This window comes from Rattus norvegicus, chromosome 2, assembly GCF_021556685.1.
Source record: "Rattus norvegicus strain SHRSP/BbbUtx chromosome 2, alternate assembly SHRSP_T2T, whole genome shotgun sequence".
Classification (NCBI taxonomy): domain Eukaryota; kingdom Metazoa; phylum Chordata; class Mammalia; order Rodentia; family Muridae; genus Rattus; species Rattus norvegicus.
This window is the reverse complement of record NC_141535.1, coordinates 249,467,501-249,483,483: the sequence shown is the minus strand read 5'-3', so window position 1 is coordinate 249,483,483 and position 15,983 is coordinate 249,467,501. Positions and strand designations below refer to the sequence as shown.

At 39.2% G+C, this 15,983-nt stretch overlaps 1 protein-coding gene across 7 annotated transcripts in view; it reads left to right on the top strand.

Moving 5' to 3' along the window:
* The window catches only part of Lrrc7 (leucine rich repeat containing 7), a 479,249-nt gene that overhangs the window by 387,741 nt on the left and 75,525 nt on the right, over window positions 1–15,983 (top strand). For all 7 annotated transcript variants that reach the window (XM_087614691.1, XM_087614685.1, XM_087614702.1 and 4 more), the window contains 6 exon segments: window positions 679–794; window positions 4,488–4,557; window positions 6,528–6,627; window positions 9,091–9,215; window positions 10,925–11,173; window positions 15,747–15,947. In XM_087614691.1, the coding sequence (XP_087470817.1) occupies window positions 679–794; window positions 4,488–4,557; window positions 6,528–6,627; window positions 9,091–9,215; window positions 10,925–11,173; window positions 15,747–15,947 (861 nt within the window).

The following is a 15,983-nucleotide window of genomic DNA, read 5'->3' as shown; positions in this document are numbered from 1 at the left end:
AACATCATTAGTAAAAATGGCAAGTACCACATAATGTGACATAAAATTAGGTTTCTGAGGAATTATCAAGAGTCTCATTGAATATGTGTGCTGTCTGGTTTTAAGCACAGGTAGGTTGGTGATCATGTAGAAAAACAACATGATTTATGAAAACCACGGGGCTACCAAATGTTTGAACATTTACATGATGAAGAAAGTCATTTCTAATATGTGAAGGAATGTAAGGCGGGTGCTACCATCATATCTAAAGGCACACACCACTGTAAAGAGCAATTTATAAAAACACAAGGCAATGAGCACACCATGTTACATATGCTAAGAGACATTAAAATGGTAAAGGAATCGCTAGGCTAACTGTGATGGCACACTCCTGCTATCCCAGAGCTCAGGGGACAGATGCAGAAGGATCACCTTGAGTTCAGGCCAGCCTGACAAGCACTGTGAGTCTTGGGTTAACATGGGCTACAGTGTGAGACATTGTCTGAGAGAGAGAGAGAGAGAGAGAGAGAGAGAGAGAGAGAGAGAGAGAGAGAGAGAACACTAAATTGTTTTGAACACTAGAGAAACTAATATGCAGTTACAGTACTTTTCTAAAATATTCTTTGGTTAATTTGCTCAAGAATTCTGTACAAGAGACAGTACAACTTTATAAATACTACTTCCTTTTGCCACCTGCAGATTGGAAGCTGTAAGAACGTCACCGTTATGTCTCTACGCTCCAATAAGCTAGAATTTCTTCCTGAAGAAATCGGGCAGATGCAGAGACTTCGAGTCTTAAATCTAAGTGATAATAGGTATGTAAATTATTTGATAAGAGTGAATTATGAAGCCAGATGTGGTGATGCAATCCTTTAATCACAATACCCAGGAGGCAGAAAAAGGTAGATCTCTGTGAGTTATAGGCCAACTCGGTCTGCCTAGTAACAGGTAAGAATATCTAGTCAACTTTGATTCAAAGCCACAGGTTAGCGCATTGCAGCAATGATAGATAGCATTTAGTCACACTTAGAGTAAGATGAACCAAAAAAGAATAAAAATCGTGTGAACCCTCTTCTTACAATGCATTATATTGGTAGGTGCTAGAAACAAAAATGAAACTACACTTCATAGAGCCCTCACAGAGACCCTCCCTCCATCCCCTCTCCCCTTCTTCTCTGAGAGGGTGGCCCTCTCCAGCATTTCTCAACCCTGAGCACATCAAGTATCTGCTACAGTAAGCACGTCCTCTGTCACTGAGGCCAGATAAGGCAGCCCTATTGGGGAAAAGATGCTATTGTCAGGCTACAGCTTTAGGGAGAACCTCCATTCCAGATGTTGGGGGTCCACAAAGACTGAGCTGCACAACTGCTACATATGTGCCAGGAGCCTCGTTCAAGCCTATAGGTGTTCTTTGGTTGTTGGCTCAGTCTCTTCGAGCTTCTAGGGGTCCAGGCTAATTGACTCTGTTGGTCCTTCTGTGGGGTTTCCCTCCCCTTTAGGGCTTTCGATCCTTCCCCCAATTCTTCTATAAATGCCCCCAACCTCCATTCAGTGTTTCGCTGTGAGTATAGGCTCTTGTCTGCGAGCATAAGAGTATCACTAGTAATGTCAGGGACTGGCTCTTGCCCATGGGATGTATTTCAGGTTGGGCTAGTAATTAGTTGGCCATTTCTTCAACCTCTGCTCCATCTTTGTCCCTACATTTTTTTTTAGACGGGACAAATTTGGGGTTGAAAGTTTTGTGAGTTGGCTGGTGTCCTTATCCGTCCACTGTTGGCTACAGGAAGTGGCCTCTTAATGTTCCATGTCACCACTGTTAGGCATATTAGTTAAGGTCACCCTCATTGATTCCTGGGAGCCTTCCTTGAGCCAGGTTTCTGGATTCCCCCTACCCCCAACCCCCAGCAGCTGCAGACTTCCATTCATTTTCCTGGCCCCCTGGGTCTTTCTCCTGTCTCTCCTCACAGCTGATAGAAGTATTGATAAGTTGGTTATCATAGCCTATCAAATCTAGTAGACTTCAGCACTTGCCATAGGTCAGACACATTTGTGGATGCTGAAGAAATATGAGTAAGACATCAGAGACTCACAAAGCCAGAAGTTAAAAAATACCTCATCAGGATAAAAAAGGATGTTAGTCTACTTATCCTGTAGTGTGGTAGCTGCAACACAACAAAATTAATATTTTCAGTTAATTAGTCAATTCATGAATCGAGCTCAGGGTGGAGGAGGTCAGTGAATAGTGAAATATGAGGCCAAAGTTAACATTGCCACAGAAAGCAAGGTGCTTAGAGAAAGCTTAAGTGAGAAGTGCTATAGTAAGTAGTGAATTATTGTACTTTTGTGTTTAAAATGTGACTTGTAGAGTTTGCCACTGTAGCTAGAAACAGTGACTGTTTGTTCTGTCAGCTACAAGGCCTTGGCCAATGCTCTTCTCACTCATCAAAGACTACAGGGAGAGTACTAAGCAACAAGATCCCTGCTCTCTGTCACATTTCTTTCTGTCCTACACCTTAGGACTGCACCATGATGACTCCTCAGGGACATGTATGAACATGATATGAACATTAGATGAGTTTTACTGATACAGCACTTGGTGGCACCTTTTTATTTAACTGTGTATAATATCAAAAACACTACCCCACCCCACAAATCTTACTTACAGTTTCTAGCTTAAGTGAATGTAAACAACTTGTATGGGTAACTTTGAAATTAAAGTTGTAATTCTGCCAGGAAAGAACTGCGATAGGAGTCAAGACCTCCTTTGTTTGCGTTCTTAGTTTTCTTTTACAGATGTTCACTAGTTCATAAGATTTAGACAGTCTCCCTAAGATCTCTCTACCTACTACAGACTCCTAATGTTCCCACTGGTGGCCAATCTCTTTTCGTATTTACTAAATTATTTTAAAGTGCCCAATTACTTTTAGACACAAATTAGCTCCTTACTAGTCAATTGTTACATTTTGGTGCTTCTTTTCTAAAAGCGTATTTGTCAGTTGGTGAATATACCAGCATATAAAAAACTTATGGAAATTTCATTGCACGCAATTTGTAGAATGTATATCTGGAGATGAGCCTGCCGAGGATGTCATGGTGAGCATGTCTGTGTTGCTGGCTCTACAGCTCAGAGGTGAAGGTGCTGGTCACGAAGTGGTTTGAAGACATCAAAAGCACACTGAAGTAGATGTTTCTTAGTTTGGGTCTCCACGGGCCGAAGCCACATTTTAACTGAAATGCTACAGCTGAGGCCAAACTTCACCTATCTCCAAAGTACAGTTTTCTAAGATTCCCCCTTGCAGTGTCTACTGTGCAGTGTACAAAGGAGAAAAGAAGATGGCAACATACTTTCCAGCCATCAGCATCACTTTGGAAATTCTGAAGTGATTTACATGTAAGAGATCATGGCCCTTGAACTTTGGGAACTACAGTTTTGTGAGGATGTCAGATGATAAACAAATAACCACAAAATTAGTCACATATAAAACCTGTGGAATGTTTTACGCAGGCAAGTGCACCCTGAGACTAGACTAAGTTAAGTAACTTAAGTGGGACTCAGGAAAACCTTTCTCATGAGAAAATGGCATTTCACTACTGAAGAGAGGCATGGCAGGAGGGGCTATGCTGAAGTTTCTCCTGTGTTGGTAGAGCATCATTGTGTACTCCGGCTATGAGGAAAAAAAAAAAACTACCAATGCTGGGGTGGAAGAATGTCTTTAGGGGCTTTAAGATTTTAGTTTTACTTTTCATTTATATGTGTATGCCAGTGGAAGCCACCTTGGTGAACATATTGGGTTTTTAATATTTTTGTGTGTGTGTGTGTGTGTGTGTGTGTGTGTGTGTGTGTGTGTGTGTGTGTGTAGAGGGAATTGTTTGTGCCACAGTATGAAGTGAGTTAAAAGCAGTTGTGAGCTTCCTTGTGTGAGTATTGAACTGAACTCATGTCCTAGGAGGAGCAACAAGTTCTCTTAACTGCTGAGCCATCTCTCTAGCCCCAGGGTGCACACAGGAGAGACCAACCATGAGAGCTAAGAGTATTTTTATGTTATCTAGAGACTTATTGGAAGCATCTGAAGGATTAGAAGGGTTTTTGTTGTTTGGGCCTGAGACATGGTGCAGAAGGTAAAAACACTTGCCTCCAATCCTGATGACCTGCGTTTAATCCTGAAGATCCAAGTGGTAGAAGGAGAGAAAAACTCCAGCTTGTCCTCTGACTTCCACATGCTCAAGTGCACACAAACACACACACACATGCACACACACAAACACAGACGAATGCACATGTACAGTGTACACACACACATGCACACACAATGTGCATATACACACATATACATGCACAAACTCACACACTAATATTTAAGGATGGTGATATTCATTCTATTAAGATTGTTTGAGCATACAGGAGAAAGGAATAAAGAGAGCAGTTAATGACACTATAGCATGGTTAGAGTTCCTAGAAATGGGCTTTGCTGTCTGCCTCTGCTATGAGATGTCTCTCATCTCTGCAGGTTGAAGAACTTGCCATTCTCCTTCACCAAACTCAAAGAGCTTGCAGCATTGTGGCTTTCTGACAATCAGGTAAAAATAAATAAGTGAATAAATAAATAACAACAACTTTTATGCCCTGATGTATTAGGCTCCTTAAATGTGTGCGTGATTGAAACTCTGGATTACTGAGTTGCAGTAGATACACTTGACAACAATTATAAAGTATAGATTCTTTTTTTAATTATTTTTTTTATTAACTTGAGTATTTCTTATATACATTTCGAGTGTTATTCCCTTTCCCAGTTTCCGGGCAAACATCCCCCTCCCCCCTCCCCTTTCTTATCGGTGTTCCCCTCCCCACCCTCCCCCCATTGTCCCCCTCCCCCCAACAGTCTAGTTCACTGGGGGTTCAGTCTTAGCAGGACCCAGGGCTTCCCCTTCCACTGGTGCTCTTACTAGGATATTCATTGCTACCTATGAGGTCAGAGTCCAGGGTCAGTCCATGTATAGTCTTTAGGTAGTGGCTTAGTCCCTGGAAGCTCTGGTTGCTTGGCATTGTTGTACATATGGTATAGATTCTTTATGCCTGCAGGAGAGATTTGTGCAAAGTCTCCCTCACATACTGCTGTAGGTGAAACAGTGTCATGATCTTCATGCTCCTCAAATACCTCAATTTAATACCTACTTCATTTTCAGAGATACAGCACACAATGGATGGTTTGTATGGCTTTTCAGATCTTAGCGGTATGCATGTCCTTAGAGGAAACACTTTAATTATAGCTCTGAAGGTAAAAAATGAAAAACCATTACCATAATCCCCACAAGAGGGAATTACTAGCCACTATCTTCCTTTTTCCTCACTATTTTCTAATTATAATCAACTTAATTCTAAAACTTTGTTCAAGACCTTTGCTGATATATTGATAGCTATCTTCAGTATTTTTGTGGTTATCTTAAATTCTTATATACTCAAGAAAATAGATTATAACAGAATCAGGGGTTGCATGTTAATGAATAATTTTATTAACTGAAAAGTAACAAAAAAAAACAGCAACACATATTTTTCCTCAAAAGCAGCTGTGGGTCATTTCAACAGAGTTTACTACCAATCATTTTTCATGTTCCTAAATCTTTGAAAATTCCCCTACCCCAAAACATGAATGGCCAAATAAAAACAATATGCCTTTGGTTTGAAATATCAATATTCCAGGGACATCAAGTATTTACTTAAGTTGTTTGGATACTTTTATTAAAAATTAAAATTGACTCCTATAAAATATACAGTGTAAGTATAAGAATGTTGGTATTTCTTCAGCTAGTCAAAGCCTTGCCTCTGTTTGCCATCCAAACTCTTATGTCCTCCTCCGCACTGGTCTATCCTATCCTTTCAGATAGTCATCTCCAGAATCTGTGAACTCTGCTGTTGGGACAGTAGCCTTACATCGTGAAAATCTCTTTATCACAAGTACTAATCTGGTGGGAGAATAACCAGAAAGTTACTGCTCCATTTAACTAAAATTGTGAGTTAATGTCTCTAGACAGTTTCATGAAGGTGTAATAGTACCTCAGAACACCTTGTGTCTTTCCTATTAAGTAGTATTTACACTATTCTTATGAAAATAAAACCTGAGTTCTAAAGGCCTTTAAAATGGTAGTTCTGATAGTAAATTAGTGATGGAGAATAAAATTCAACATAAATGTGCACAGCTTTTATCTATGTAGGGGACTTGCCTTGCTTAGTGTGAGCAGTGCTGGTAACACCTATCTGTCTAGACCACAACCCATGAAAAAGAATGCAAGCCCAGGGTCACATCAAACACTCACTCCACTGAAAAGTTTAACACTCTCTGGTCTCCTCGGAATTAGAACTGAAGTGCACAGCTGAACAGGTTTTAGTAAGCTTTGTAAAGAAGACAAAACATGAAAACCTTAAAATCCGGAATCTCAGCAACATCTATGGTGTCTCATCCGTTCATCTCTGAGAGACCAGAGTATTGGCCATTTCCTTTGTGTAAAATCCTGGCTAATTTCTTCATCTAATTGGTACTCATTGCTTCCAGTCCAAGGCCCTCATCCCTCTGCAAACAGAAGCCCATCCAGAAACCAAGCAAAGGGTACTGACCAACTACATGTTTCCCCAGCAGCCCCGTGGTGATGAAGGTAGGCTATCAACAGATACATTCTTTAATGTTTATGACGTTGTGGATAAAAAAGAATTTTTTAATTCTAATCTCTGTCCAGGAATCCTGGTTCACAGACAATAAAAGAAAACTCCATAGTGCCTCATCTGGGAGTTTGAGTCTTGGTGCTGTAATATTTTAAGCAAGATTCCAAAGACATGGCTCCTTCAGGAGCTAATTCAGTAAAGTGCTTGCTAAGCAAACATCAGAACCTACCTGAGTTCAGGCCATACTGTCAGTATAAAAATCCCAGCATGGTGACTCATAACCTGTAATCCCAAAGCTGAGGAGCAGAGACTGAAGGATGCCTTGTACTTGTTGACCAGCCAGCACAGCCTAATGGGTGAGCCCTCGGTCCCAAGTAAGAAATGCTTTCTCAAAAGTTAAGGTAGAGAGAAATGAGGAAGACACTTTCTGTTCATCTGTGACTTCCACTTGCATGTGCACACAAATGTACCTAAATGCACATAAGCACACAGACACACAAGCGCACACACACACACACACACACCACACCACACCACACCAAAGAGAAAAGTCCTTATAACTCATGTGAGAGAAATGTCAGCACTCTCCAGCAACTTCTCCTTTAAAGGTTAGGCTACAGGGTATGGGACCTGGTCAAAAATGTTAAGCCCAACCACCAGCAGCAAAAAGACAGGCTTCAAAACAAAAGGACTGGCTGGGGAGAATATTCTCTTGTGGTCACATATTTCACAGCATATTGTAAGTACCAGTGCAGTGATTTTGGACCCCCTTCATGTGAGATAGTCCTAGGATGGGATTTATAATTATTACATTTTCATCTTTACATTGAGATTCCCTAAGCAATGACAGCAGCTATGATTAAAAGTTACTTTCTAAAGAATCTAAATCTGTTACAATAAACCTTCTAGCCTGTGATCACACTATTATACAAATCTTTAAAAAAGTTTGTCCTTTCCTGTTTGAAACAACATTGGCTGATATGTGTTCTCTGTAGTCATGCAAAGTCATGGTAAATCTTATAACAATAAACCCACTTTAATACAGCCACAGATAAACCCACCCTGCCTGAGATGAACCTGTACAATGAACCATTTGCCTGTGTGTTCTCGTTTTCAAGAATAAGTTTAATAAATGGCTTTAGTCTCCGACATCCAGATAAGAAATGAATCATTGGGGAATATGTAAGGATACTTCTGACTTGCAGAAATAGGAAAAAGGAAGGCTGTCTTGAAATATAATTTTCACATCGACATAAACTGATCTTTTGATCTTATAAAAGAAAAGCCACAACGTTTTTGTGCCATAAAGAACCAAGAAAGGACTGTTCTCTTAACTTGGATTTATTTTCCTCTTCTTTACAACATGCCTGGTTTTCAAAATAATGCAAAGAAAAGATAAAAAGTAAGCCAGATGCGTAAAACATCCCTGAAAACCAATGTGTTGCCTAAAACCCTGGTTACTTCCTGGCTGTGAGGTCAGCAGTGGTGACCTGAGATAAAAATGCATTTGCCTTTGTTGTCTTGAATTTTCCATTTATTCTTCTACTGAGGACAGAAAGTGTGGTGTAATAATTAAAAAATAACATTTGAACTTAAACCCAGCCAGTCAACTTCTGTCTGTTGAAAAAGAAAACTGTAAATGAATTTTAAGAATCCTGTAAAACAAAAATATGACAGAGAAATTCTTTGGGAAAGGATTTAGCCTCAACTAAGCTTGTCCCAGGGTTTTCGTGCAATTTTCACTATTGTGTTACAAAGCAGATTTTAGCATTAGACAACATTTTGATGTAAATTGGGGATTTATAAATCTTCCCTGCTTATTTGAAGTACATTCAAATTAAATGAAACCATAGCGTTAAAACTGAATTGTTCCTTACCTTTAAAATGAGATTACTCCAATCATACACACTTCCTACATCCACCCAAAGAACCAACAAGGAAGTCAGATTACTGGACACTTTACTGAAAAGTCATTGCTATGTGGCATCTTGCTTTGTTTTGGTTTCAATGTGACTCAGGCTCTGCAGCCACCACAACCTAAAGTAGGACCCAAAACCTGAGAGCCCCTAGGGCAGAATTCGAATTTTTCGTAACAAGGATGATGTTAGTATGACTCCACTGCTGTGAAAAATCCAGAGACCTGAACAGGCCAACCTATCTCTGTGCTGCTACTGTTAGCCTAGGGGAGCCTATTCTTACCCTAGGAAACTTCCCAATCCCTCATGACTGACAATAAAATGCACAAGACCACATAAGAAACGTGAAAAGGAATTTTCTACTCTCCCCTTCCTGTCTTTCCGTTCTCTCCTCCTTTCTCAATAATTTCTTTCCCGTGTCCTTTTAAATGTATTTATTGTAATCATTGGTGGTGCTTGCTGTCTCTTTTTTCATAATATATTAAATTTATTAAATACATTGTGTATAAAAGAAAAGCATTAATACTTTGGACTCCATAGATTTCCAGTCAGACAGCGACAGCTTCAACCCCACCCTGTGGGAGGAGCAGAGACAACAGCGCATGACTGTTGCCTTTGAATTTGAGGATAAAAAAGAAGATGACGAAAGTGCTGGGAAAGTTAAGGTGAACTTTTGGCCTTTGTTTCTTTGTTATTGTTTTTATCTATCCACTGTTACTTCTCAGATAGAGGAAGGATACACTGAGTGACCTCTCTGGAAGGTGACAGTCATCCCTGTTTTCATGAACACGCCCAATGTAGAGGGCCAGTTGTTGGGCAACATTGGTGTGATTCAGAATGATGTGAATGTCCTGGTTCTGACTGAGCAAGTCCGATTTACACTTCCCCCTACACACACCCTCCGGTATCATAATATGAGAGAGATTCAAGCTGAAAGTGGAAGAAAGATCACCTACGTCCTCGTTCAACGATAACACTTCGCAATGATTCTTTCCTTCACTGGGCCACGCTTCTCGCAGACAGTACCAGGCGCGCCTGTGGAAGTCAGATGAGTCTGTGGAAGACAGGCCAATCGGCATGCTAAAGTTGCACCCCTAAAGCCTTCTATATGGCTGGGGTTTCATTAACACTTAATTCCCATGTTATGTCATGATGGCATCTTGAATCTCTCGTTAATTTTTTTTTGCACCTTTTTAAAACCGTCACGAATACTAACAGCTTTCACTCATAGTGACTAATGGCCTAAGTAACTATGTATGTATCTTATTAATAAGTCAAGAGTGTGTGATGTGTTCCACGTTCCCGCCTTACATTTTCTGTTTTCTTAAACCATTATTCATGATGACTGTGTCATCATGGGAAACTCAAAATGGAGTCACAAATCCAAAATGGCAGACTTACATTTAAAATTTTCAGTTGAAAAGACATTTATGGATGATTAGTTATTGCTCTCTTTTAACCATAGACACATATTTTTAAACTTGTGAAGTCTTAGAAGACAATTATGCTAAACTGGACAGTTCTCCCTTTCAATGATTTTCTGTTAAATCAAAATCCGGTGAGTGATGCATTCTGTGCTGGATTCTTGATTACATTTTTATATTTCAATGAATTTTCAAAAATAACTACATGCTTCCTCTTAAAACTACATAATCAAGGATCCAAAAGAAAATACCTTTAATATGCTCTATAGATGTGTTGATCAGAACACGAGGTACAGAAATGGAGACGATAATTGGAGACGATAATTCCAAGCCCCTGTTTGTGTGCTCTGTGACTGGTTTCTCTATGCTCATAATGGGTCCATATGCTTCAGAGTGGTTTGTTTCTTCTCTGCATTTATTTACATTCACTTTTATTTGCATTTTGGTGAAACACTATGTTTTTCCAAAATCTCAAACTACTTGGCTTTGACTAATTTGGCTGTTCCTGATGCCATTGGCTATCAGACAAATTAGAGAAACACTTGTAGGCACATCATCGTGGGAAGATGATGAATGGAACACCCTAGATCTTAACAGCTCATGATCTTCTGGTTCATTACATGTACATTAAAATTAGCACCATTTTAATTTCAATTGACCTGAAATTTAAAAGGAACCATGGGCCTATGCCATCAGCTTTCAATGGGACTAAAGTATAAAGCCCTGCGTGCAGTGTGTACAGTGCGTGTGAATGCTGCATTGTGGGAGAAGGTGGCCACCATGGCTTCATGTTATGCTGTTTTATTACATGGAAGTAAAATTTATTGTTTTAAATGCATTGCCCAGAATGAAAGGGGAAAAAAACTATTCAAGGGTAGGAAATGATCAAGCAAACGTGTTGCTGCAGTGCTCCTGTTTCTCCCAGAAAATGGAGATTCCTTCTCCCACAGGCTCTCTCCTGCCAAGCCCCCTGGGACAGGGGCCAGCGTGGGATTACTCTCCAACCTGCCAGGCTGTCTGGCGATTGCTGCACACCATGGGCCAGGTGTGATCAGCAGATCCAAGATATGCCCGTCCCCCAGAGTGACCCCCAGCTGGCATGGGGTTGTATAAGTGGCCTCCAGCAGGAGAGGAGCATGTGTGCTCCATTACCAGTGGCAGCCCAATCCACCACTCTTCCCTCTCTAAGTGGCAGACAGGTAGGCCTAGGTGTGTGGGGTAGGAGAAGCCCAGTAGAGGCTCCCTGGAACAGTGCTTTATGGGGTATGTGCTGCATGGTTAAGGGTGAAAACTGCTGATGGCACAGCACACTTCAGATCGCCAGTGTCTGAATACAATTTATCTTTAGATTATGGACATTGGTAAAAGGTGGGGAGGCCTGAGTCAGAGGGCGGGGAACGTCAACGTAAGGTGCCTTTTCGTGGGGTATCTGGCATGGCTTTAAAGTTGGGGCTTCGCTTGTATTTGTTCTCCTTGGCTCTTTCTTTTAACTTGCGGGATACTGCGAGCTGTGAGAATGCTGACCAGACTTTGGAAGTGATTAGAATTGTCCTCCTGTGAACATGCACGCTTCTCGGGGTTAGCTTGAGGAGAGTAGATAAAAATCTGACTCAAAAATGCCAGAAGTTGAAACTGAGATTTGCTGGGAATGGACTCTGAGCAGAGACTTCTGTTCACGGGCAGCACTTTCCCTTAATTTGAAGATGCAAATTATATTAATTCCTGTAAGAGAAGATAGGGTTGGGAGGTATGACAGGGAAGAGTTTCCTTTCCCAGAGATGGGGGCTTAAGAGGGTAATTCATAGGAGGAAAAACACGAACAAACACTGTGCTTTTGTAAATGTTACCACCCACATGTAATGGACTAGATTCTCATTCTATGTCTTATATTCTTTCCACAATATAAGACAAGCTGAGAATGCACCTTCCTGACTAAAACTGCCCCGTTTCCTTTTTCTGTAGAATTAATTTCCATTAATTTCTAGAATAAGATGATATTTAATAATCATGACTGCAAAACTCTATTGTTTCTCTTACTGGAATTTACAATCAAATTCAAATTCGATGATTATGTATATTATATTATGTTGTATAATATAATATGTGAGAAACAGTTCTGTCTGAATCCAATACACCATTTCTGAATGCCCACACTATTATAAACAATTCTTTCTTTACTGAATTTTCAAGGTCTTCAATGCCTTGAGACAGCTATTTGTACCTAAAGTACTATATTTAGATGCTAAGAGTCTTGTGAAGCATTTTGCCTCCCGAAATTAAAATATATACATATATATATATATATTAGTAAAAGTCTTGCATTTTAATGCAATGTATGTGTGACATGAGCAAATACTTTATAGTGAGTGAAAATTTAACACTACCTCAGAATGAATTTTGGAGATTTGCCCACCTCTGTGTATCAGAAGTTCACTATGTTTTATATCATATTAGGATGGAGAATGTTTCTAGCCCAGGTGTTTTTAAATAAAGAAACCGATTTTAGATGTGGATTCGCTGAATTAGTAATATAATCCTTTCTGACCGCGTTGGTCCACTTCTGAAGTACTGCATGCAGGAACTGAGAGGAAGAAAAGATATAAATATGTCTGCACAGAACCTAAAACAGAATTGAGTTATAAAACAGTTTCACATTAAAAGAAGTGAAATTAGAATTACTTACCTTTATTTCTAATTACCTTACTATTTAGCAGTAAAGTTTACATCTTGGTTTTATAGCACCCTTTCCACAAGGTACACAATTTTGTGTCATGCTATACCAGAGATTAGCTCTAAACTAAGCAACAGTGGTGTGATACAAACCTTAGAATCCATGTTAAGCTTTAACATGACCTCAGAGAAGTTAAACTCTCTCAGCCCCAATATACCTTTTGCAAAGTGACAACAGCTACTATATAAAATTTGAATGTACAGTTACAAATTAATAACATCCTATAATTTGCTATATTTGTAATCTGATATGTAGTAATATGATAATTTGTATTTAAACCGATAGGAATAGTTATAAACCTTGTTGCATATCATGTCGTTAACTAGCATTAAATTAAATATCTCTATAAAACACTCACCACAATGCCCGGAACACAGTGAATACCAAACAACTGCCTCTCGTACAACCTGAAGGAAAGACTCGGCATGTAGCTAGACATGTGGGTCATAGTCTAAATTAACAAAGGAACCCAGAGTTTTTTAATAAATGAGTAAAATATTATATAAAAGATAATATCAATCTGTGTGTGGTCATGTGTACCTGTAATCCAGTTAATCAGGAGGCTCAGGCAGGAGGATTGAGAATTCATGCTAACCTGGGTGACAAACTGAGACCTCTGCACAAATGTAATACATTTTTCAGGTACCTTCATATTTAAGTTCTGCAAGTGCACGGAGAAGGTGTTAGATTTCTGTCGTCCATAAGTAGAAACCACAGATTAGAGGATATTGGCTACTTAGAGGTAGATCTATGGCTTGAATTTGTACTTCATGACCCCAAGTCTGTGAGAAGAATAGGGATTGAAGGCAAAGTGTTTTTTTTAAATAAAACAAATTCAGATTTAATGATCCTAACGATTCCCAAATTTGGGAAAGAGCCACTGTAAGGAAAAAATATAAAGTGATCCACATAAATAAGTAATTAAATTGCGTGTAAATATTTCCACAGCAGTAAAACAACCAAATATATTCTGATGATGTGAGCAAAATACTGTATCAGCTGCTTTAGAAATGACCAGAAGCGGGGACTAGAGAGATGGCTCAGTGGTTAAGAGCGCTGACTGCTCTTCCACAGGTCCTGAGTTCAATTCCCAGCAACCACATGGTGGCTCACAACCATCTATAATGGGATCCAATGCCCTCATCTGGTGTGTCTGAAGAGAGCGAGAGTGTACTCACATAAAATAAATAAATAAATCTTAAGAGAGAAAGAAAGAAAGAAAGAAAGAAAGAAAGAAAGAAAGAAAGAAAGAAAGAAAGAACCAGAAGCATCCTCAACACAGCTGTTACAATGACTGTGGATCACATAGGGTGGAGAAGTATAGAACTCAGGAAGAATAGCAAGGGTACATGTCTCTACATCAGATCAGAAGATCATGTTACTACTGAGAACATCTGAGTTGTAGAGAATTTTCATTTAGTACCTCACTTGAGGTTCTTTTCCACAATCTACCACTGGCTATTGGCAAGACAAACAATCCGTTCTACAATTCGTACTTCATAGAGTGTAGATTTGCAATTTTTTTTGAACTTTTAGATCCTTGGCATTAAATACTTTTTAACAAATTCAACACTGTAGCTTAAAGATAGATATAATTCCAAACTTGGTTTTCTAACATGGAGTTAAAGCAGATCCATGCGTACATACACCCTAGTGTGTTCTGCCTAGCATGGGTATCATTGTTTTATGTCTACTAAAGAATACACAGTAAATTAACCTTCTGGAACATATCAGTAGTAAACTATAACAACTCACCTTTTCCTACAAAACCTAACATTTTCTTTGGTTTTTATAGCCTTAATTCTATTTATTTATTCATTTATTCTCATTTATTTTAGAGCATAAAAATAAGTATGTTGCCCTATTTAACAAAAAAAACAGTTTTTCTCTGCCTTCTGAATAGAAAATAATTCTATGCTTTTAATATCAAAAGAAATTACATAGTAACACCCAATCCCTGTGTCTGATGAGGATAACAAGCCACAGTGAATCCTAAGAGTAACACCGTTGGTGAACTTGCTAAAATAGCAGATTAGCAAAAGTGTTTGAGTCCTTCATATTCTCCAGCCTCTCCTCATGCCATGGACCAGGTGGGGAGTCCCTCCTGGCTGCTTTCCTCTGTTCCCACCCTCCAGCCTCACACACATGCTCTCCACAAACACATACCACATACCATTTTTAAAAAGTTGATTCTGCTCAGATTCAAAATAACATACCGTTGGCACAAGTCAAGCTGGGTACACCTATCGCTTCAGTCAGCATGAACAACTTGTACTAATTCTCTTTTAAATAAATACATTGTAATGAGTCCTTTCATAGTAGAATATTCTACATGAACAAAATCCGTACTAAGCAGAGTTCTTAAAAGTTAGATTAACACCTGCAAATGAATTATGAATTTAAAGGTGGAAAAAAAATCTGGATAGTATCAGCCAAAATTTACCTAAAACATTAGGAAACAGAGACATTTTTATTTCTCATTATATAAAGTACTACTTAAGAAGGATATGGTTTTTTTAGTTCATAAAATAAATCTGCAAGTCACCCCAAAGATTTTTGGGAAGTATTTTAAAAAGCCACCTTACCTTTTAACACTGTATGCTAGTTATAAATTTATGCTAACACCTGTTTGGCTTTGTCAATGCCTAACTCCACTTGTAAATCTTCTGAGATCTCCTCCCAATACCTGCACTGAACTCCAAAGACTTTCCAACTATGAAAGCTATTAAATTTTAAAATTATTAAATACCAAAGGTGGGAAACTTCTAAGTAATTCAGCTGATAATATATTGATTCTACTTTTTAACATTAGCAGTCCATCCCTTAAGAGTTTTATGTGCTGCTATTTCACTCATGAAAAGATAGGATATAATCCAAAAAAAGCATCAAGCCCGACTCCTCCCAGCAATAGGAGTTCCCTGGGAAGCTCAACACTCACTGTATTGCATTTGCTTTTCATGATGCTTGTACCACGGAGTAGCTTGGTGAACATGCTTGCTGAAAGTCATTTTTATGTTAAATTTCTCTTTATAAACTTCTAGGTTGAAATAAACCTAAAACGATATCCAACTCCTTACCCGGAGGATTTAAAGAACATGGTAAAATCTGTTCAAAATCTGGTGGGTAAGCCAAGCCATGGAGTGCGCGTTGAGAACGCAAACCCAACAGCTAACACGGAGCAAACTGTGAAAGAAAAGTTTGAACACAAGTGGCCGGTGGCCCCAAAGGAGATTACAGTGGAGGTATTTGGAGGTTATTGGTAATTGCCGGTGTGGTTT